The 24,106-nt window shown below is 57.2% G+C and overlaps 1 protein-coding gene across 1 annotated transcript; it reads left to right on the forward strand.

The window, feature by feature from the left end:
• Positions 1 to 6,248: 6,248 nt before the first annotated feature.
• On the forward strand, positions 6,249 to 15,757 carry RHOD (ras homolog family member D). The gene is made up of 5 exons (XM_019955358.2): positions 6,249 to 6,476; positions 11,113 to 11,200; positions 12,052 to 12,161; positions 14,535 to 14,669; positions 15,183 to 15,757. The coding sequence occupies exons 1-5, from the start codon at positions 6,345 to 6,347 to the stop codon at positions 15,348 to 15,350; spliced, it is 633 nt and encodes a 210-aa protein (XP_019810917.2). The 5' UTR covers positions 6,249 to 6,344; the 3' UTR covers positions 15,351 to 15,757.
• The last annotated feature ends 8,349 nt before the right edge of the window (positions 15,758 to 24,106 follow it).

Below are 24,106 nucleotides of genomic sequence, written 5' to 3' on the forward strand. Positions count from 1 at the left end.
CTTTGTCTCCGGAAATCAGGCACTCAGGCCTCCGTGAGGGTTGCTGAAAGCACGCCTTCCCCTGCTGCTTGGACGCCAGAGGAGCAGGAGGCTCCCCCGTGGGGAGGTCATCCCAAGGACCAATGCCCTCAGGCTGTCAGGGCGGCTCTGAGAAGGGGCCCTGAGCCCCCCTGGCCGGGAGAATGGCCGTCAGGAGTCTCAAGGAAGGCCACTCAGGAGTGTTGCTAAGCTGTCTCAGCAAGATCAAGGCAAGAGGGCACAAGTCCCTCAGGGCAAGAGGGACAAGTCACTCCACTCGTGTCTGACTCTTTGCGACCCCATGGACTGTAGCCTGCCAGGCTCCTCTGTCCATGGGATTCTCCAGACAAGGATTCTGGAGTGGGTTGCCATTTTCTTCTCCACAGGATCTTCCTGACCCAGGAATCAAGCTTACATCTCTTATGTCTCCTGCACTGGCCGGCGAGTTCTTCTTTACCACCAGCACCACCTGGCAAGAGAAATAAGGCCAAAAAAAGGTGGATAAGACCCAAAGAGCCTTCCTGGTAGTAGAAACAGTATGTGGAAAAGGGCAGGAGTGGAAAAACCTTGGTCAACTTATCAGCCTTGCTAGAGCAAACTCAGGGAGAATGGGGAGAAGGGAACCAGAGCAAGGGCTTGGAGGGGAGATGGGCCAGGTGCATTCAGTGAGCGCCGGTGCCCGGCCTGCAACCCTGCAGACTCAAGAGGCAGGGACTGTTGTCTGCTTCTTCTTCTTCTTTTTTTTTTTGCAGATGTGGAAACTGAAACTCAGAGAGGTTAGGTAACTAGCCCAAGGTCACACAGCCAGAGCATCTCAGAGCTGGGGTTCGAGCTCAAGCTCTCTGGCTCTTGAACTTAGGACTCAACTACTAAACCACACTGCCTCCTTCCCCAGCTTCTCAAGGGCGGGGTTGAGGGGCAGCAGAGATGCCCCTCCGGATCCCAGGCTGCTCTGGTTTCCCCCTCTCCTGTCCTGGAAGATCACAGCAAGCATGGGAGAAGGAGAATCTGGGCCAGGGAGCAGAAGGGGGGCACTGGGGGAGGGTTCCCAGGAGGCCTGCCCACCTCAGGGCCTAAGTGAAGAGCTTCTGTAGAATTCCTGCCCCCCACCCCCCCACGCCCAGTAGACAGTGGTAACAGGCCCTGCAGGAGCTCAGAAAGAGTGAAATCAGGGAAGACTTCCTGGAGGAGACGGCAGAGTGGGAAGGACTGAGCGCGTGGAGGAGGGAGAGAGCCTCAAGGCAGGGAAACCACCTGCGCAGGTGTCTGGGGAGCCAGACGGCCAGCTGGGGCTGGAAAGGCCAGGTGGGGCTGAGCTGGGGAGGCTTCCTGTCCAGGGTGAGTCTGAATGTCCTTGGCCAGCTGGCAGTGAGGTCCTGGGCGGGAGCGGGCCAGAGGGAGGGAGACCAGGGGCGGGGGCGGGGCACCCTAAGCAGCTTTGAGGGTCATGAAGAGGAATGTGAGCAAGCCCTGCTCTCCCCACTGCTTTTAGGTCATTCAGCAGGGCCCAAACCATGATCCTCCTGTCTCTTCCTGCCCCTTCCTCCCCTCCCACCCCGCCTTCCCCTGCTCCTCCAGCCCCAGGCCTCAAGGGTGCCAAGCCCCCTCTGTCTGGGAGCCCTCAGGGATAGGCCGAGCCCCACCCAAGAGGCCAGGTGTGCAGGTCGCCCGCCTGACAGCGGCAGTGGGGGGCCAGGCCTGCACGTGGGAGGGGCGGGAGGAGCCGGCAGCAGCCACGGGTGACAGCGGCTCAGACTCTCCCTTCCTCTCTCCGCCCTGTTGCCTACGCCTGCAGACACCTGAAGGGCAGACCAAAAAGCCAAATGCACACTCGGGCTGGGCCACAGGGCTGCCTCACTCTCCACCCCTCCCACCCCACTATCAACCTTCCCGTCCCAGCCAGAGGGATCAGTAATAGCAAAGCAGGGACGAGAGGCCTGTGCCTCCAGCCCTGAGCTCCAGTTAAATGGCGACCGGAATTGTGTGGGTCTGGGGAGGCCAGACCCAAGGAAACTTAGGACAAGAAGCCCTTCTGGGTTCCACGTGCCACAGACTGAGTCTGCTGCTTACTTGTTGTGAGACAAATTCCTTCCCCTCAAGAGCCTCAATTTCCCCATCTGAAGAATGGGCATATTGGTCAAGAAGGTCTCTGAAGGCACCCGCACCCCCACATACCAGTTGTGGGATCTTGGGCAAATTATCTGTCTCCTTTGGGCCTCAGTTTCCTCATTCATCAAAGGAGGATAGGAATTAAACACATTTCATAGGAATTCTCCAAGCCAGAATACTAGAGTGGATAGCCTTTCCTTTCTCCAGGGAATCTTCCCAACCCAGGGATCGAATCCAGGTCTCCTGCGTTGCAGGAGGATTCTTTACCAGCTGAGCCACATAGGAAGCTCATGAAATGCGACAGGTCAAGTGTCTGGCACACAGTGGGTGCTCAGTAAACGTTGAGACCAAGGCTTTGGGTGGAGGGGTCCTGGAGCTCTGGGATCTGGTGTTTGGGATGAAAAGGACTTGCGGGGGGTACATTGGGAGGTTTGAAGAGCAAAGCATCTGTGTCCCCTGCCAAGACATCCCAAAGGGCAGGACGCAGGACCACGCCTCTGAAGTTCCACCTCCTCTGACACCCACTCCAGGTGCCTCCACCCGGCTCCATGAACGCCCCACACTGCAAGCCAGGAACACCAAGCAGTGCCCGCAGCCCTGCGTATTGTCGGTGCAGGGAGCAGAGTGGCCACACGGGGGCAGCAGAGACTCGGCCCCGACAGCAGGGAGTTCCGGTCTCACTGAGGACGGGGGTGGGCCGTCGGAAAATGGGGCAGATGGGCCAGGGCCATGGGGGGTCCTTGGAGCAGATGGGGGCCGGAGGGTAATCACCTGTCTGCTGACCCCGCGCTCAGGTCATGTTCTGAATTCACTCAGCCAAGCAACTGTTGTTTCTTCATTTATTTCTTTGGTTTATTCTTTTGCATCAGCCCATCTTCCTTTCTTTGTCTCTCCCTTGCTCCTTCACTTGCCTTCCTTTTCCCTGTTTGTCCAGCCAGTCAACTGGACATAACATCCTGAGCCACGGCTAGGTTCCAGTCTGGGGCAGGACTCCCATCTAGGGGACAGAGGTGGGTGGGCCTCAGTCCCTGCCACTGAGGTGCTCAGGGCTCGGCTGGGAGAGCCTGCTTGGCTATTACATTTGAAGGAAGGACTTCCGCCTCAGGCCGAGGACCTGGGGTCTGCAGGTCAATGACCCACTGAGCAGGGTGCTGGAGGATTCTGGGCCTGGGACTGCTGGGCCTCAAAGGGCTGTCACCCACAAGCTGGTGGTGAACAGCAGCCACAGAAAACTGTAAAACAGCAAACAGTACCCTTTTCAGGCCAACTGTGACCTGGGCCACCTCTTCATCCAAAACAAGCCCCAAGAAAACAGCACCATCCTGGGCCCAGCAATGTCTGAGATTTGGGGAAATTCCCTGGCAGCAGGGCAGACTCTCTGGCCAGTGACTAAATCTCCCTCTGGCAGAAGCAGGAGCATAGAGTGAGAGTGAACCCCTGGGTTTAACATCAGGGGACGTGGGTTGAAATCTTGGCTCAGGATCGTGCTAGCCTGACACAAGCCACTGCCTTTCTCTGAGCTTCAGTTCCCAGATCTGCAGAATGGGGGAATCCAATCCCTCACTCTGCCCAGCTCACAGTCTGAGCACTAGAGGAAATGATGCATATGAGGTGTGATGTTGGGAGAAAGCCCGGCTCTGCAGTCAGAACCGGGTTCCAGTTACAGCACTGCCTCACGCTGGCTGTGGATCTTAGACAAGAGCTTAAACCTCTTTGGGCCTCAAGTGCCCCATCTGTAAAATGGGGCTAACACTCCCCACCTGCTAGGGGACAGAAGAGCCTCCACATGGTCGGCAGTCCATTGATGGGCGCTGTTACTATTAGGAAATGTTCAGTGAAACTCTAAAGCATGACACACATCAAGAATGTCATTAGAGTGATTATCCCCATAGCAACAAAAGCCAAACACCTCTGCCTGACTCTTAGCTCCCTCCACCCCTAGTCTGGCCCCACCTGCCTCCCAGCCTTGCCACCCAACGCCTGATGACAGCAGTCATCAGGGGAGCCTAGGGGATGACGAGGCCGACAGCTGGTTGTTGGGGGTGGGGTTCCTCCCCACCACTCCTTGGGGCGGGGAGCCCTGATCAGTGGCTACACACCCAGTCCGGTGCCAAGTCACTGCCCAGCCCTTTGGCAGTTTCGGGGAGGAAGGGGCAACTGACGGGTGGGAGGGGAAGTCCTGGGGTGCTCCCTCCATCCAGGTGAGGCTTCATTCGGCCTGCTGACTGTGGCCCTGGCTGAGCCTGGAACAGGAGTCAGCGGCCTGGACTCTGCTGCTCAGCAGAGGGGTGGTGACTCTTGACCTAGCTGCCTCTTTGGGCCATGGTGAGGTTTAAGGGGGCTGAGAGTGGTTTTTCACCTCCTGGCTTTGAACTGCTTGAGGAATGATGTCATGACCTGTGTGGGGGAAGGTGAAAAACCCCGAGACTCCTGCCCTCTGTTTCTCTGAGCTTCAGTGGAAACAGTCCATGATCTGGGGCGGCCTTTGTGCCCATCTTATAAATATATATTTCAATTCTGGCTGCTAATAGGAGTAGGAGGCGTTCCCAGATGTCACTAGTGGTAAAGAATCTACCTGCCAATCCAGAAGACGACGCAGTTGGATTCCTGGGTCAGAAAGGTCCCTCAGAGGAGGAAAATGGCAACCCACTCCAGTATTCTTGCCTGAAAAATTCCACGGACAGAGGAGCCTGGCGGGCCACAGTCCATGGGTTCACACGATCGAGTGACTGAGCACGCGTAACTGGAGTAGGCGGTCAGGTGACAGGGAGTTTCCAGTTCAATTCGGTATTAATTCCTGGCACCCAAAGTGCTCCACTGTCCAGGCCCCATTTAATCCTCAGATTCACCCCCAGGACCAGCTCCCTCATCCAACCTCACCCTTCATCATAGGGAAGAACTGCAGCACCCCCGCCCCCCGCCCCCGCCACTGCAAACAACCCCCCACACACACCTCTATACCTTACACATGCTGTCCGCTCAGTTTGGAACCCTCTTCTCTTCCCCCATCTAACTGCATTTCGCTTTTTCCTCAAGACTCTGGCCCCTCTCTCGAACCACCCCCAGCCTGAGTGTGGGGCCCTCTTCCTGTCTCTCGTCCACTGCCTGTCCCTGCCACGGCTGGAGCTCTCATCACACTGATATGTCCCGCTTGTCTCCCGTTCTAGGCTGTGAGAGACGTTTTTTTTTTTTTGTCTGCATCACGTCTTAGTTGCAGCATGCAGGGTCTTTCGTTGTGGCGCGAGGGGCTTAGTCGCCCCACATGTGGGATCTTAAGTTCCCCACCCAGGGATTGAACTCACATCCCTAGCATTGGAAGGCAGATTCTCAATCACTGAACCACCAGGGAAGTCCCTGTGAGAGACTTGAGCTTCTGCAGTTCAGGGTCCCCAAGCCCTTGAGCACAGGAAATAGCAAGAATTATACATGGCATCACCACCATGTAGCGGACCCTGCTCTAAGCACTTTACACATGGAAGGTTCCATCGCTTTCCCCAGGCCATGCCCCAGGCAGAGGGGAGACCCACTGCTAGTGAGACTTCCTGGTACTGGCTGGGGGAGGGGAGGTCCAGCTGGCAGTGCCACGGACTCGCCCATAAGGGCCTGCCCGGGTCACCCCCTTCCCACCTTTCCTGGAACACCTGCAGGAGGGCTGTGGGGTGTTCTGTCTCCAGGGAGATGGGGGGAGGGGATGCATATTCATTCATTCACTCATTCATTCATCCACCAAAAGTCACCAGTTCCTGCTCCGGGCCCGCAGAGACTAGGCACTAGGGACCCCGTCCCTGCCCCCCACCAAGCTGGTGGGCCAACAGGGCTGACCCCCACCTCCCTGCTCGGTGAGAAGTGGGCCAGGAGCCTCGTCTGTCCCCGTCCATGGGGTCACTGCCCAACTACCAGTCTTCTCCGCATCAGACCGGGGTGCGCTCCTGAGGGACCTAGGCCGATCTGGGTCCTCCACTTCCTGCACCCTGAGGGCCCCACAGAGCAGAGATTCAAGAAGAGTTTGTCTCGGGCCGCCTGGGTCCCGGGCCGTGGGACGGCAGGGGCAGGGCCGCGGAATGTGCCCGGCCGGCCCCTCACCTGGGCCGCCCGCCGCCCGCACTTCCTCCCGCCGCCCCGCCCCTTCCACATTCCTGCCCCGCCGGCCCCGCGGCCGCCGCTCCGCGCGCCCCGGCCCTGCCTCCCTCCCTCCCTCCGTCCCTCCGCGCCCCGCGATGAAGGCGGCCCAGGCCCCGAGCGAGGAGGCGCCGGGCGGCGCGCGGTCGGTCAAGGTGGTCCTCGTGGGCGACGGCGGCTGCGGGAAGACGTCACTGCTGATGGTCTTCGCGGAGGGGGCCTTCCCCGAGGTGAGTGCGGCCCCCGGCGCCTCCTGCCCCCCGAGGAGGGAGGGACAGGCGCCCATCCTGCCTCCCCGCAGAGCCTGGGGTCCAAGGCAGCTCTCACCGTGCCCCCAGGAGTGACTCAGTGGCATCGTCTGTAAAGTGCCAAGAACGGCACCTACCCGGGGGAGGTGTGCCGGGGCACTGACTTGGGCGGCCTGGGGACGTTGTGGGTCCTAAGAGAACCCTCGGTGGCACCCCTTGGCTAAGAGGACTGACCACTCTGGGGTGGTGAAGCTAGATATCCTGGCTTCAAATCCTGGCTTCGGGACTCACAGCTGTGTGCCCTCAGGCAGGCCCCTTACCCTCTCTGTGCCTGTTGGCTCAACTGCATAATAGGAATAGCTGTGGTGCCCAGCTCTCAGGGTCGCAGCGATGAGTGAGTTCACACAAGTCAGGGGCTGAGCTGCAGCAGGAAGGACCCACTGAAAAGTGGCAAACATTCTTCTTGGGAGACATCGCGTCTTCACCCAGCTCTTGCCCCTACGATGGCTGTCCTGTGGGCTCAGCCTTAGAGGGTCAGAACACAACCACCTCGTCAGACAGCTGGGTTGGCACCTCAGTCTCCCCGAGCTGGGGGCCACCGTGCCTTGCTCAGCCTCTGTGAGCCTCCGATCCCTCATGAGACCTCCCTGGGTGGAGAGACCCAAGGGTGGTGGTGAGGTAGCATTAAGGCAAGGCTAAGACATGGCCCCGGGTGGTACCTGGCATGTCGTCGATGCCTGGGCACGTGGACTGTCTTTCCCCCACCAGCATGCCCACCGCCTGTCCAGGCGGATTTGTCAGCCTCAGGGCAGGGTGAGACCCACCCACTGTGCGCCCCCTCAGCCCAGTTCCCCTGGAGCCCATGGGTCCCCTTGCAGCACCACCGCCCCCTCCAGTGGATCCCTGCACCCTCCGACCCGGAGGGGGGCAGGGGGCGGGGGTGGGAGTTGGATGGGGGAGGCTGGGGAGACCGGGCCTGCTAACGGAGTCAGCCTTTCTTTCCACTGTGGCAGCATCAAGCCAACTCTTGCTTTGTGGTTTTGGGAGCTGACGTCATGTCCTTTGGCCACTCACTTTTTTTTTTTAGTTGGGGGGAGGGATGTGTTTCCGGGCCCCCAGATGCTGCCTGTGAGAACCCAAACCCAACAATTATGGCAGAGTTGCGGGGAGCTCCACAGAGAAGCTGGGCGACCTGAGGCCTGGGAAAAGGGCCTGTGAGAGGGGCCTGGATGGATGGGGGTGAGGGGGTGGGGGTACCTCATTGCCACTGTCCTGGGCTCTGAGACATCCTCAAGGGTGAGACCCATCCCGACTGCAGAGGCTGCAGTGTGGAAACAGGCGTTTCTGGCTGATGTGAACGAAGTGTGTGTTGAAGGGTGAAGGACACTCGGGGTGGCCAGGGAAAGGGAGCACACGCCTGTCACCAGGGGGCCGGCCTGCCACCGGTCCTCCCGTTTGGAGACCCGCATTCCCAGGGACCCGTCTGCCTCCAGGCACAAGAGAGACACTTCATTTAAAGAAGCACAAGATCTGAGAGCGGAAAAGGCCTTCAGTTTATAGCTGGAAAGACAGTGGCCGGAGAGAAGAGTCTGGCCTCGGGGCACAGGGCCCGCCTGTGAGAGCCCTGGCCTAGAACCCAGGTCTTCCTGGCCGTGACCAGGATATCCTCCGCAGCCCAGAGCTTTGCGAGCCAGAGCAGCCTCCTCCTGTCCTGGCCTTGGACGCCTCCTCTTGACAGCCCTTCAAGCCCGGGGAGCCAACAGCTAGGAGACTTGGGATCCCACATGCCAGGCCTCCTGCCTGCAGTGAAGAGCAGGCTGGGATCTGGAGGGCCTCAGGGGTCTGGAGGGCTTCAGTGAGCCTTGTCTGGCTGTGGCCTGACCTTGAGTTCAGGGCTGGAGAGTAGAGAGAAAGCTCCCGAGGCAGGGGGACTCCTAGCCGGGCACTGGCCCCTGACACTTAGGGCAGCAACCACAACCACAGGGCCAGAAGCCCAGGGCCCCCACAGCAGGGTCAGGGTGGAACAGGGCAGGGCACGCCAGCTGACCTTCCAGGGCCAGCCGAGTTCTTCCTGGCCCCCGGCAGGGACTCCCATGAGTGTGCTTCCCCGGGGAAACTCCTGGGTCTCCTCTCTGGAGCTGTGTCTCCCATGCTATCATGGTCCATCTGTCTGTCTGTGAGCGCTGTGCGGTCAGACCCAAGCATGAGTCATCTGCCCTGGTCTAGCTGGGTCCAGCCCTGTCTTTCTGCAGGAGGACGGTGCAGATAAGATTAGGTGCTTATTGGTCCTGCAGGCAGAGAGTGACCCTGCCTGGGGGGGTCCAAAGAACAAGACAGAAGGTGTCGATGGAGTCTGCGGGATGACATTCCAGAGGGGAGAACCCAGTCCCACTCCGTGAATGGGGCTTTCCTGCTCAGCTCTGGTGCCAGGGGCTAGAGTGGGTGACCTCAGGAGAGACAGGTGAGGAGGGTCAGAGCCTAGCTCCTGGAGCCTGAGAGACCTGGCCCCATCCTCAGCCATCTGTCTAGTATGTTACCGTGGGCCAGTCACTTCCCCTCTCTGGGCCTCAGTGTCTTCAACAGGAAAATGCGGTGAGGGGAACTTCCCTGGCGGTCCAGTGGTTAGAACCACACGCTGTCACTGCGGGAGACGCAGGTTCAATCCTTGGTCAAGGAACTAAGATCCCACATGTGGAGTGAGGCCAAAAAAGAGAAAATGGGGATAGTGTCGACTTTCTAAGGTTACCAGGATCAGAGATGGTGCAGGTAAAGAGCCTCGCAGAGCAGATCCCTCGAGAATGTGGGTGACGGTGTTATCTCCACAGACACTTGCAGAGTCCAGAAGCGTGGCTCCCAAGAACTTCACGGCAGGTCGCCCTGCGCCTCAGATCAGGAGGGGTCCTGCCACGGTGGGCAGCCCAGCTGGGAGCTCTACAGATGTCAGCACCTCCACGGTGACAGGCTGGGGAGGGGCTGGGGAAGGGGCACCTCCTGGAGGGGTGGATGCTGCCCCTGGCGCCCAGTTTCCTAAGCGGTGGGCGTTTGACCTCGCCTGCCAGCCGGCCTTCGCTGTCACATACAGATACTCGCCTCCTTTAACCAGCGAGGGCACTGGCCCAAGGTCACACAGTGAGTGCTAGAGCCCGTCCTAAGCCAGGTGCATCTCATTCCAAAGCCTGTGCTCCTTGGACTTCTCTCGTGGTCCAGTGGTTAAGACTCTACTCTTCCATCACAGGAGGTGCAGGTTCGATCCCTCGTTGGGGAACTAAGATCCTACATGCTGTGTGGCACAGCCAAAAAAAAAAGAAAGCCAGCACTCATAGCCACCATGGCACATGTCACACTGTCCCCTACCAGGCCTGAGAGGAGGGGGCAAGGAGGGGGCATGGGAAGGAGGGGGCAGCCCTAATCTGAGTAGAGGAAGTGCCAGTGACTAGAGTCCAGGGTGGCTGACCCCAGGGCCATCCTTGACTTCTCCATCCTGCCTGATTGCCTGCTCTGTGACCCACCTTTCTCCCCACCCTCCCCACCGCCGCTTCCTAAGTGCCCTTGAAGGACGTTGCTGACCCTCTGCTAAGGGACTGCCCTTCCCCGTGGCCAGGCCCTGACTCAGAGGACCAGCACGCAGGCAGCCTTGAAGTCCTCCTGAGTCACGGGCAGGTGGGGGCCCCGCCTGGCATGGGAAGAGGGAAAAACAGGGTCCCCCCGGCTATGGTCCCACTGCCCAGCCCTGAGCAAGGGGGCAAGACTTGGCTACCCAGAAGGCAAGGGGGCCAGCATGCCACTTGGTGCAAAGGGCTTGTGGTGTGAAAACCTGCCCCCTGTTGCTCGGCTCCCCTCTGCACAAGCTCCCCTCTTCCTTCCTGCACTTGTGTAAAAGCCCCTCCTGCTCCCACTCATCTGGCCTTTGTGGAGAGGGGGCAAGCTCAGGCTTAGCGGGCCTGGGGTGGAGGGGCCCCTGGCCGGGTGACCTCCACCTGGGGCCAGGCAGGGCAGGTAAGAGAGACAGAAATGGGAGCATCCTGGTTGGATTATGAGAGGTTGAGAGGCAAAAGAGGGGACTCCCCCACCCCCGAAAGCTAGGAGCTCCCCAGGCTAGGCAGTGAGTCTCTATTACTTGTTCCTGAATGTCCAAAATCAGACCCGGAGAAGGTGCTCGTGAATGAATGAATGAATGAATAAGTGAATGAACAAACGTAGGTTAATGTCATTCTAGGAGGCGGGGACAGCAGGAAGGAAGGCTCAGAAATGGGACAGTCTGGATGAGGACAAAGATAAAAATAGCGGTCCTGGCACCTGTAGAATGTTAGTCTGTACCAGGCCCTGGGCTCGGGGCTCCATGTGAAGCTCCTTACAGCAGCACCTGCGGTGGGTGCTCCAGGAGACCCACTGTACAGTCTCAGAGGGGCCCAGGGAAGTTCAGTGCCTCGACGGGGCAGGGGGCACACAGCTGCAAAGTGGCTGCAACGCCACCAGCCAGCTCCCTCCCAGAAACCATCCGCTCTGCTGACTGCCAAAGGGGCTGTGCCGCGCGCATTCGTGGGCTCTGACCTGGTTGCCAGGACCACCGCCCTTCAGAAGCTGCCCTCTTAACCACCCCCAACCCCTTCTTCCCCAGAGCTACACCCCCACGGTGTTTGAGCGGCTCGGCGTGAATCTGCAGGTGAAGGGCAAACCCATCCACCTCCAAATCTGGGACACGGCAGGTGGGTGCAGGGCTGGGGGAGGGGCAGGGTGGGAGGAGGGACCCCACCCCCTTCCTTCTGAACCAGGGAGGCCAAGCAGTCTCCAGGGGACAGGTGTCAGCCTGAACCCTCCTCACTGTAGCCCCCTGACCCAGAGCAGCCAACGGGGTCCTGGAGACGAGGCGGAACTCTTGGCTCTCAAGAGGCAGACTGTTTCTGGCCTCCTGAGCGTTCCACCCTGGCTTTAGCTCCTATAAGATTGTTCGACCTTGACTTCTGACCCCCAGCCTCCTGACCTTGCCCACAAGAAGGTTCAGAGTCAAGTACATCAGAACTCAAAGCTAGGAGACTTCCCTGGCAGGCCAGTAGTTAACGACTGTGCCTTCCACTGCAGGGCCTGGGTTTGATCCCTGGTCAGGGAACTAAGATCCCACAGGTCAAAAAAAAAAAAAAAGAATTCAAAGCCAAACTCAGGGAATCCCACAACCCCCTTACCTTGTTGGGCTGTGACATCTTGGCCCAGGTCCCGCCTGCCTCTTTCTTCTCATCCCCCAGCTCCCCCAAGCCTAGGGCAAAGCAGGTTTCTGAGTGGGGGCCTCAGAAACCCCCTACTCCTGCCAGAGCAGGGCTCTCTCAGCAAGTGGTCTCACCCAGGCGGGGGCTGGCACATCCCACAGGCCGGCCAGGGGGACACGGCCCCAAGGGGATCATTCACGGGCTGGACTCTGAGGCACGGAACTAGGCCCTGGTCTAGTTCACCCGCTCAGCTCACACCCTCCCCTGGTCTTGGTTGGGGTGACCTCTCTGATGTTGGGGACGTGCTGACAGTGGGCAGGAGATCTGGAGGGAGTGACCGCCCCCCACCCTACCAGGGCAAGTGGACTATGACCGCCTGCGGCCCCTGTTCTACCCTGATGCCAGCGTCCTGCTCCTCTGCTTTGATGTCACCAGTCCACACAGCTTCGACAACATCTCTAACCGGGTAGGTGGCAGCGGGGTGGAGGTGGGGATGGACAGGGAGGCAAAGCCCCATAGCCAGGCCACTCCGCTCCGCCCCTGCCCTGGACCCAGCTGACTGTCAGAACCTGGCAGGCCCTGGATGATGTGTGGTCCAATGTGTTTGGCGTAACCGTGGGGAAACGGAGGTCCAGAGCGGTTTACCCAAGGTCCCACAGGGATCTGGTGGCAGGGTCTGGACGAGACTCTGACTCCCCATCCAGTACTTCCTGCCTGCCCATGCTGCAGACTCAGAATGCTGAGGCCTTTCCACCATGACTCTGCCTAAGGATGCAGGGCGACCCAGAGACCCCTGCCTCTCCCCAGCCCCGGCCTGTCCGAGGTCACAGGAACTGCCAGCCTCCCGCAACGTGGCCGCTGGCTCCCAGTGGCCGCCCAGGACATCCACTGATCATGGTAGAGGTCCCCAGGGCTGCTCACAGGTGGTGGGGACATGGTCCCTGGAGTTCCTCTGTTCCAGCCAGCAGCTCCTACCGCCAGCGCCTCCAGGCGTGTGTGAAGGGCGTGCTCCAGGGTCCGTCAGAGCACAACCAGTGACAGCTGTAGTAACAATAACCACAACGATGGCAGTGTTTACTGAGGACTTAATACGGGCAGGTACAGTTCTGGGCACTGACATACTTACTTAGCTAACCTAGAAATGTTATAGAGGAGCTTCCCTGGTGGTCTAGTGATTAACACTCTGCACTTCTACTGCAGAGGGCGCAGGTTCAATCCCTGGTTGGGGAACTTAGATCCTGCATACCCCACAGTATAACCAGAAAGTGGAAAAAAACAAAAACAAACAATTTACGGAGCAGATACTATCGTTCCCAGACCGGGGCCCTTGCTCCAAGATACGCATCTATTAACGTGGTAACCCTGGGACTTGAACCAATCTGCTCCATGCAGACTGGTATGCATTTGGAAGGTACCTCTATGTGCCAGGACTGTTCTAGGCACCAAGGCTGGGACCAGGGTACCGGCAGAGGGGATGGTGAGAGGTGAGTGGGTACCGAATCTGGAAGGTAGAACCAAACCACCAGGGTTTGCAGATGGATTGGACATGGGTGGGAGAGAGACATTTGCTCAGAGCGCCTGGAAGGTAGACTTGCCATTTCCCAAGACGAGGAGGAGCAGGCTGAGGGCAGGGAGGTGGGCAGTGGAGGCCCCTTGGACATCCCAGTGGAGGGGCAGGCAGAAGTCTGAGTCTGCGGTTCCTGAGAGAGGACAGGGCTGGGCAGATCCATTTAGGAGCTGCTGGTGGGGAAGAGCTGTGGATTGGGGGTGGGAGGCGGAGGGGAGCTGTCACCTGGAGACCTGAGGACAACCAGGAGTGTGGGGCCCTGGGGCACCATGCCAACCAGCTTTCGGAGGATGGAATGATCGCTGATGCCAGGGCTTAGCTAGGACGAGGTCTGATGAGATGCCCTGTTGGACTTAGCAAAGCAGCGTCAGAGAGAAGACCCTTGTCAAGGGCAGTTTTGCGGATGGGAGGGTCGCTGGGACCCCACACAGGCCCCATATGTCTCCAGAAGCCAGACAGTTTGATGCCGGTTTTCCCCGAAACTGAGCTGGCGTGCGCTGCTGGTTCCAGGCTCCTGGGTTATAGTCCAGACTGAAATAACCCAGCCGTGAGGCCTCGCATTCCAGAGAGCAGCTGGCAGGACAGGAGTGCCCCCTCCGAAAGGCCAACAGCTGCTGCAAGCATTTCGTGAGCTGCTTTAGTTTTAGAGCCTCACTATTTATTTACGAATGTTGCCCCACTGGGGAGATGGTCCTGGGACCCCTTACCTTGCAGAGGTAGGATTCTAGAGTAGGTGGGGACAGGGCTCTGGGCGCTAACCTCTGGGTTCAAATCCTAACACTTCCGGTCTTGTGACCAAGGCCAAGTTACAGAGCCTCTCTGCACCTCAGTGAGTGCATCTGTGCAGTGGGACTGATGATAGAACTTGCCTCACAGAGACAGGGGCTTCGTGTGCTCATTATGTGTAAAGTCTTAGCCTGGCTTGGAGTACCTTGTCTTCTTAGTGCCAGTGAGTTGTTCCTTTGCTCAGTCGCTCAGTCATGTCTGACTCTTTGCAGCCCCATGGACTGTAACCCGCCAGTGTCCTCTGTCCATGGAATTCTCCAGGCAAGAATACTGGAGCAGGTTGCCATTTCCTTCTTCAGGGGATCTTCCCTGACCCAGGGATTGAACCCATGTCTCCTGCATCGGCACTGCATTACCACTAGCGCCAAGAGTACTCCCTAAGCTGGCTGTGCTAAGTATCGTTGTCAGAGTTTACCTGGAGTTCAGGACAGCAGCCCACTCCCCTGATGGCTCACACACGTGTCCTCACCACCCCTCTCCCCCCAGTGGTACCCAGAGGTGAATCACTTCTGCAAGGAGGTGCCCATCATCGTCGTGGGCTGCAAGACCGACCTGCGCAAGGACAAGATGCTGGTGAAGAAGCTGCGGAAAAACGGGTTGGAACCTGTGACCTACCACAGGGTAGGAGACGCAGCCTAGGGTGGGGTGGGGTGGGGGGCAGGAGAGGGCACCCCTGGGAGGATGCCACTCTGGCCCAGCCTCTCAGCACACACAGGATGTGGAGCAGGGTGGGGGGTGTTTGGGAAGCAGACGTGGTCAAGAACTGCCAGGCTTGGAAGTTTCCAGTGAGGATGGAGAGCAAGTGGAGTGCACATCAGATGGTCCTGCCCCCCTACTTCACAGCCAGGGGGACCCCTCCAACTCTTTAGTCTGCAGGCCCCTCTCTGTGGTACGCCTGGGTCAGGCTGGGAAGGTAATTAGTTGGTACCTGGAGAGGCAGAGACCTGGCCGAGAACTGAGGCAGGAAACTGTGTGAACCCATCAGGGTGCTTGGTCAGGCCAGGGGGCAGGAGCTGAGGGCGCCCTAGGAGAGCACGTCTGGGGTGGCAAGGGGCCCGGTGGGGGAGGGGGTGGCTGGACGCGAGGCCCCCGGCAGTGGCCAGCTGACAGCAGCCCTGTCTCACTCTCTGCTAGGGCCAGGAGATGGCGCGGGCCGTGGGCGCCGTGGCCTACCTCGAATGCTCGGCTCTGCTCCAGGAGAACGTCCACGCCGTCTTCCAGGAGGCAGCCGAGGTGGCCCTCAGCAGCCGCGGTCGCAACTTCTGGAGGCGGATCACCCGGAGCTTTTGTGTGGTGACCTGAGGGCCTGGGGCCCTCCCCGCCCGACTGCCCTGGCAGCACAGGAAGGAGCTGGTTGCTGACCTTCTGCCCAGTTGGCTGGGCCGGACCCAGTCCCCAGGCTGTGACCACCGAACTGTACCTCAAACAGATGGGCACCCCTGAGGCCAGCCCCCCTGACCCTGGGGCTGGGATCCTGGATTGCAGCAAAACCCCTCTGAGGCCTGAGGAAGGGGGGTCCCAGGCTCACCAGTCCTACGGAGGGCTGGTCCTGGAGACCCCTGACTCACTCCCATCTCCCAGCCCTGGACCACACATCCTGGAGCCGCCTGTGTGCCCTGGCGCCACCTTGTGGCTCTTCTTAGGGCTGTACCACCTCCCCCGCCCTTCACCCTGCCCATCCCAGCGGTAAACACGTTCAGATGACATCACTTGTCCGTTGCATCATGCCTCTTGTTTTGAAATGCCTTTACACACGTGTTCCATGTGGGATAAAAGCACACCCTGTGTAGGCACTGGGTCCAGTATGACCACCTGGATCCAAACCAGGCTATCACTTTAGGACCTTGGGCAAGTTACCTGGGCCTCTTGCCTGGGAAAGAGGCGGGTGCCTGGCACGCAGAGGGTGCTCACAAAAGGTTCACAAGTATCGCTTTTATTTATGATAAATACAATAGATATTATTCCATGGGTGTAATGTACATAGTACAGTCTATAATACTGTACAGAGTTCTCCAGAGAAACAGAACCAATGGGATATATATTCAGAGAGTGATTTTAAGGAATCGGCTTAAAAACACAATTTTGAGGACTGACAAGTCCGAAACCTGTAGGACAGGTTGGAGGTCGATGTTGGATGTTGCTGTCCTGAGTCTGAATTCTGAAGGGCAGCAGGCTGGAAATTTCAGGCAGGGTTTCTGTGTTGCTGACCTGAGGCAGAATTCCTTCTTCCTTGGGAAACCTCAGTTTCTTCTCTTAAGACCTTCTAAGACCTTTGACTGATTGTGTGCGGTCCACCCACACAGAACCAGCCACTAACACCCACCCGCTCAGTTTCATTAGAAACAGCTCCAGGGGTGGGACTGCTTCCTCCAGGTGAGGGCTCCTGGCTCAGGTTACAGAGCTGAGCTGAGACAGGGGGAGTGATGTTAGGGATCTGCTCAGAAAACCCCACCTGGATTACAGGCTCTACTCCAGGGTCTTAACATAAGCTGCTCAGGGGTGGGAAACAACTGTTCCTGGCCTAGATTTCTGGCCTGGTTGCTCCTCCCCCAAGCCCACTCCAGCCCAGAATGTTCTTTCTCTTCTCCCCTTCCTGCCCTCCCCAACCCAGTGAGCTAAGCCCAGGTCACACATTTCTGATTTCCCGAAATGTGAGTCCCTGCAACCCTTGGTAGTTATTTTGCAAAGAAGCTTGTCACACTGACTTTTTGCACCAGACCTGGGCATCCCTGAAGAAGGCTGTCTGTCTCCCTCATCCCTTTCTTGGGGATGTGGCTTGGCCCCTTGGCATTGCAGACGGGCAGAGTGCTCTGTCTCTGGAGTCAGTCTCAGATCTGGGTTTGAATCCTAGTTCCGTCATTTTCCAGAGCCAGGTGATTTTATAAGCGTGACACTCCTCCAGCCTTAACAATTCCATCTGGCAGCCAGAGAGCATCCTGCCCACCCTAGAGGGTTGCTGTGGGGGTGAAGTGGCAAAATGCTTGTCAGATGCCTAGCACAGTGCCAGGAATAAAGGAGGAATGAGGAAACATGGACTGATCGTGTGGAGTAGGGCGGGGCTGCCCAGTATATTCTTTACGGGACAGCGAGATACTGAACAAGATGTCTGGATCATGCTCCCTCCCTCGGATAACCAGAGGCTCCATCATCCATGCCTTCAACAGCCTGGTGTCCAGGGAGCTCTATGAGGTACCCAGCACCATGACAAGAACTACGGGTGTAACAGGGAACCCACAGTTTGTGCCCTTAAAGCCAAGTCTGTGTGCAATGCCATGGAGGATGGGATCTTAACTCCAGCATGCAGGGTGGTTGGGAAGCTACCAAGAGAGAGAAGGCACTTCCCTGGAAAGAGAGACTGCCCAGTGAGCATGGAGGCAATGAGTGCCTCGTGGTCCCTTGAGAGTCCATCAGATGCTGTGTGAAGTTTTACAAGGCAGACAAGAGACTCAGGACAAGGAGGCTGAGAGTATTAAAAAGAAGATGATGGACTGATGGGCTTGGTCCTGGAGAGTCAACCTTCTCACCTGATAAATAGGAAGAATAAATTCTGCCTTGTTAGGACGTCCTTGGTGGCCCAGTGGATAAGACTCAGCGCTCGCAATGCAGGGGCCTGGGTTCGATCTCTGGTCAGGAGAATAGACCCCTCAGGCCACAGCTAAGACCCAGCGTAGAGATTCACTCTGAGCAATGACGAACACCCAGCACAGTCGAAAATTAATACAATTTAAAAAACGTTTTAAATAATCAGTGTTGGGACTTCCCTGGCGGTCCAGTGGTTAGGACTCGGCGCTTTCACTGCTGTGGTCCCGGGCGTGACCCCTTGTCAGGGGATGAAGATCTCGAATGTTGCTCGGTGCACCCAGAAAGCAAAAATTTAAATGTCCACTTGATGAGGTTAACAGGGCTCGGTTGTTGGGTCAAATGCCAGTCTAGAGGCTGTGAAGGTATTTATTCAATGTGATTACTTTTCAATTAGTAGATTTTGAGTAAAATAGATTACTTTGCATAACCTGTGTGGGCCTCATCCAATCAGTGGAAGGCCTTCAAACGTTGAGGTTTCCTGAAGAAAAGGGTCACATGGCCAGAAGAGGACTGAAGTTCATCTCAGACCATTGCTGCACTTCGCCCAGGACATGGGCTGGGAGGCCAAGGTCTGGGAAGAACTGCTTTCCGTAGGCAGAGCGGAAGCAGAATGGGGTCAAGGAGGTGGGAGAGCCACAGGTGTGCAGAGGCAGGGGAAGGGCTCCTGGGGCCACACCACACAGAGTGGGGAGCGGGCACGTGCCTGGCCTGATGAAAGCGGGGAGCGGGCACGTGCCTGGCCTGATGAAAGCGGGGAGCGGGCACATGCCTGGCCTGATGAAAGGGGGGAGTGGGCACGTACCTGGCCTGATGGGGGGGGAAGGAGGCACGTTCCTGGCCTAATGAGAGGGGGGAGCGGGCACGTGCCTGGTCTGATGAGAGTGGGGAGTGGGCACGTACCTGGCCTGATGAGAGGGGGGGAGCGGGCACATTCCTGGCCTGATGAGAGAGGGGAGAGGGCACGTGCCTGGTCTGATGGAGCCACTGGGGAGGAGGGTCCCTGCCAGGGAGCAGTTTGGTCCAGAGCTCATACACCCACTTCTCTCCAGCCAGACCCCAGCCCCCTACCCTGGGTTGCACTCCCTTGTGTTCTTGGAGAGCTCGTCACTGATGCAATCGGGTCTCTCACTGAATTGCCAGCTCCTTGAGAGCACAGGCTGGATTTGTTGGGATCCTCTGTGCCTCCAATGGGCTTCCCTGCTGACTCAGATGGTACCGAATCTACCTGCAATGCATGGGCTCAATCCCTGGGTTGGGAAGATCCCCTGAAGGAGGGCATGGCAACCCATTCCAGTATTCTTGCCTGGAGAACTCCATGGACAGAGGAGCCTCAGATCAGATCAGTCGCTCAGTCGTGTCCGACTCTTTGCAACCCCATGAATCGCAGCACGCCAGGCCTCCCTGTCCAACACCAATTCCCGGAGTTCACTGAGACTCACATCCATCAAGTCAGTGATACCATCCAGCCGTCTCATCCTCTGTCGTCCCCTTCTCCTCTTGCCCCCAATCTCTCCCAGCATCAGTGTCTTTTCCAATGAGTCAACTCTTTGCATGAGGTGGCCAAAGTATTGGAGTTTCAGCTTTAGCATCATTCCTTCCAAAGAAATCCCAGGGCTGATCTCCTTCAGAATGGACTGGTTGGATCTCCTTGCAGTCCAAGGGACTCTTCAAGAGTCTTCTCCAACATCACAGTTCAAAAGCATCAATTCTTCTGCGCTCCGCCTTCTTCACAGTCCAACTCTCACATCCATACATGACCACAGGAAAAACCATAGCCTTGACTAGACGTCTGGACCTTTGTTGGCAAAGTAATGTCTCTGCTTTCGAATATGCTACCTAGGTTGGTCATAACTTTCCTTCCAAGGAGTAAGCGTCTTTTCATTTCATGGCTGCAGTCACCATCTGCAGTGATTTTGGAGCCCAGAAAAATAAAGTCTGACACTGTTTCCATTGTTTCCCCATCTATTTCCCATGAAGTGGTGGGACGGGATGCCATGATCTTCGTTTTCTGAATGTTGAGCTTTAAGCCAACTTTTTCACTCTCCACTTTCACTTTTATCAAGAGGCTTTGTAGTTCCTCTTCACTTTCTGCCATAAGGGTGGTGTCATCTGCATATCTGAGGTTATTGATATTTCTCCCGGAAATCTTGATTCCAGCCTGTGCTTCCTCCAGCCCAGCGTTTCTCATGATGTACTCTGCATATAAGTTAAATAAACAGGGTGACAATATACAGCCTTGACATATTCCTTTTCCTATTTGGAACCAGTCTGTTGTTCCATGTCCAGTTCTAACTGTTGCTTCCTGACCTGCATACAAATTTCTCAAGAGGCAGGTCAGGTGTTCTGGTATTCCCATCTCTTTCAGAATTTTCCACAGTTTATTGTGATCCACACAGTCAAAGGCTTTGGCATAGTCAATAAACCATAAGTAGATGTTTTTCTGGAACTCTCTTGCTTTTTCCATGATCCAGCGGATGTTGGCAATTTGATCTCTGGTTCCTCTGCCTTTTCTAAAACCAGCTTGCACATCAGGAAGTTCACGGTTCAGAGGAGCCTGGCAGGTTACAATCCATGGTGTCGCAAAGAGCTGGACACGACTGAACGACTCAGCACAATGCAGTGCCTCAAACAATGCCTTACAAGGAGACTTTGCTGGAGGTCAGGTGGTTAAGAATCCACCTTCCAGTGCAGGGGACGTGAATTCTATCCCTGGTCAGTGAACTAAGATCCCACGTGTTTGTGTGTGTGTTAAGTCGCTTCAGTCATGTCCAAATCTCTTTAACCCTATGGACTGTGAGCCTACCAGGCTTCTCTGCCCATGGGGATTTTCCAGGTGCAAATATTGGAGTGGGTTGCCATGCCCTCCTCCAGGGGATCTTCCCCACCCAAGGATCAAACCCACGTCTCTTGTCTCCTCCCTTGGCAGGCAGGTTCTTTACCACTAGCACCAGCTCGGAAGCCCTCAAGATCCTAAGCCTGTAACTAAGCCTGCACCCTGCAATGAGAGACCCCCAAGAAGCCCTCCCGCGGCAACAAAGACCCAGCGACAGCCAAGAAACTTCAAAAAAAGTAAAAAACACCAGCGCTCACATAGAGGAAGCACTGAAGAAATCTATGATGAATGAATGGACGGATGCCGCGAAGCAATGCCCCACTTCGGGACCTCAGCTGCTCCTGCCTGGACCTCTCCCGTCTCCCAGCCTCCAGGCTCTCAGCCTCCTTCATCCTCCTCACCACCACACACCTTCCAAAGCACGGATCCAGTCGCTTGAGCCTTCTGCACACCCCTGCCCAGAGGAGGTCTAACTTCCCAGGTGGGGACGTGGGAGGTTGCTTGCACCCGACCGAAGCCCACCCTCCCCACCTGACGCTCCAGTCGCACCCCGATAGCTGGCCCAGCCTCGAAGTCTCCTGCTGGAGCGCTTTCCCCACCCTGGCCCACCCTTCTTCCCGGTCACTGCTTGTTCCAAGCCCCCCTCTACCCCCAGATCCTTCAGAGTCCGGCTCAGAGGCCACCTTCTGCAGAACACCGGTGGACCTGCTGGCTTCCCGGTTCCTGCTTCACTGCACTCAAACGAACCCGCCTGCACACCAGAGCGTGTGCTGTCTGTGCGTGGGCCCCTGGGTGAAGGAACTGGGTCTTCATTCCCCATGCAGTGGGAGAGGCCAGATTGGATGCCTTAGGATCCTGCAGTTGGTGGCGGGACCAGGCAGGGTGGCCGGGAGGGCGGAGGCGGGAGCAGGACCCAGTTGGGCAGCTGCAGACACCCAGACACGAGGAACAAGCCACCACAAGTCAAGGCCGGGGGACTTTTGGGCTGGGAAGCCATGGCTGCCAGGAGGGTGGACCACGGGGAGGGTGGGGATGCTGAGAGCTAGGGAAGAATGCAGGCCTCACCCTCAGCTTGAGACACCTGCGCGGCTGCCAGAGGTGGGAACCACCAGAGGTGGGAACCATCGGGCGGCTGGTTTCTAGCTTCAGCCTGCCAGCCATCTCAGGGGTCCCGGGGTGGGGGCAGGGTGCGGGGCATCCCTGGAGCCGGGGTTGTTGTTGTGGGTTGTCCGCCTCTTTCTCCTCCTCACCCATCAAGCCAGGCTTTCAATTCCTCCCAACCCGCCTGGCAGGGTGGGCGCGGCCAGACGAGTGGGAGCCTGGGGAAGGTGCAGCCCGGAGGCCAGCTGGGGCCAGGAGCCATAGACAATCAAGTGTCTTCATTTTTCTACCCTGCCTCCACCCAGCCTTGGGGGTGTCTGCCGGGAAGGCGAGGGGAAGGGGTGGGGACCCCAAGTCATATTCCCCGGGAGGGGCCACTCCCTGGCATCCCTGGGCAGGGAGGGTGGGGCACACTCTCTGAGTCACGTAGCTTTACTCTCCGCTCCCCCCCAAGACACGCCCCCGGGGCCCCACATCTGGGCGTGGGAGGGGGTTGGTGGCTGGCTGATCAGCCACTTCAGGCCACCCTCTTTGCTCTCTCCTGCCTCCTGCTCTTGGGGGCCTCTCCTTTGGAGGATCGAAAACTCACAGTTCCCCGGGAGTCACCCTGAAGCCACTAGCTAGGGCTCCAACAGAGCCTGAGACCAGACAGAGGGGCAGAGAGATCCAAAGCAGAGTGGAAGAGCTGACCACCCACCCTACATTCCTGGGCTTGATCTCCAAGCTCCATGCCTCTGATAAATCGGTCAGATTGTGGAAAGCCAGGGATTTCCCTTGTTTTCAATTCTGATTCTGTGATTTACCAGTTCTGTGACCTTGGAGGAGTCACCAGGGCTGTCTCTGTGTCAGTTTCCTTATCTGTAAAAGGAGTTTATGCAAACTCCGGGAGATAGTGAAGGACAGGGCCAGCTGCCATCTGCAGTCCATGGGGTCCCACAGAGTCAGACACGACTAGACAAGTGAAGAACAAAATGAAGGGCAGAGGAGGTCCTCCCCCCGGGAGGTGGATTATATGAGTTAATGTTGCTGCTGCTGCTGCTGCTAAGTCGATTCAGTTGTGTCCAACTCTGTGCGACCCCATAGACAGCAGCCCACTAGGCTCCTCTGTACCTGGGATTCTCCAGGCAAGAACACTGGAGTGGGTTGCCATTTCCTTCTCCAATGCAGGAAAGTGAAAAGTGAAAGTGAAGTCGCTCAGCTGTTGCCTACTCACTCAGTAGTCAGTGTTAACTACTAACTAGAGTGATCGGTGGCACTCGTGGTAAAGAATCTGCCTGCCAATGCAGGGGACATGACAGACATGGGTTCAACCCCTGGGTTGGGAAGATCCCCTGGAGAAAGAAATGAAAACCCACCCGTGGACAGAGGAGCCTGGTGGACTACCATCCATGACGTCACGAAGAGTCAGACACAACTGAAGCGACTTAGCACGCACTCATGGGGGTTATTTGCTATACAACATTGTTGCAGAGGCTGTAAAGCAGGGGCAAGCATGGAAGTGTTAGATGGGTGTCTGTCCCCTCTTCTCAATGTGATCCCAGGCCTGAGAGGGATCCCGATGCCAAGGACAGGCAGCCTCAGAGGGGAGTGGACGTGGTGTACGCGGCAGACGGCTCTCGGCAGGGCAGGCTGGACCCTCGGAGGGGAGCCCCGAAGATAGGTTAGAATTTCCTCCTTGGCTCATGTTTGCTGAGGGGACACTGAGCCTGGTCCAGGACTGAGCACAGGGCACACGCTCCATGTGTTGGATTGTTGCTGTTCAGATGCAAAGTCATGTTCCATCTTTGCGACCTGTGGCACACCAGGCTTCCCTCTCCTTCACTATCTCACAGAGTTGGCTCGAACTTATGTCTGTTGAGTAGTTGATGATGCCATCCATCCAACCATCTCATCCTCTGCCGCCCCTTTCTCTTGCCCTCAATCTTTCCCAGCATCAGGGTCTTTTCCAATGAGTCAGCTCTTCACATCAGGTGCCCAAAGTACTGGAGCTTCAGCATCAGTATCAGTCCTTCCAATGAATATTCAGGGTTGATTTCCTTTAGGATTGACTGGTTTGATCTCCTTGCAGTCCAAGGGACTCTCAAGTGTCTTCTCTAGCACCACAATACAAAAGCATCAATTCTTTGGCACTCAGCCTTCCATATGGTCCAACTCTCACATCCATACATTACTGGAAAAACCATGGTTTTGACTCTATGGACCTTTGTCAGCAAATGGATGTCTCTGCTTTTGAATACGCTGTCTAGGTTTGTCATAGCTTTTCTGGATTAGGAAATACTGGTTGTCTACTACGTGAGGCCCCGTTCCAGCCATTGCACACCAAGAGGAGGGTGAGGGAGTGAGCGGGATACGGGAACTCTAGTGTGGACACAAGCAGCAGGGGAGGGGAGTGTCCCAAGTTTGCCGAGCAGAGTGCACCTGCCATTGAGATAAACAGGAAGGGAGCTGGGGATTCCAGGGCGGGGGTGGGGCATCAATGAACGAAAGACACTAGAGCTCACCTCTTGCACCCACGCCTCTGCTGCACTGTTGTTCTGGAACT

This window comes from Bos indicus, chromosome 29 (assembly GCF_029378745.1).
Source record: "Bos indicus isolate NIAB-ARS_2022 breed Sahiwal x Tharparkar chromosome 29, NIAB-ARS_B.indTharparkar_mat_pri_1.0, whole genome shotgun sequence".
Classification (NCBI taxonomy): domain Eukaryota; kingdom Metazoa; phylum Chordata; class Mammalia; order Artiodactyla; family Bovidae; genus Bos; species Bos indicus.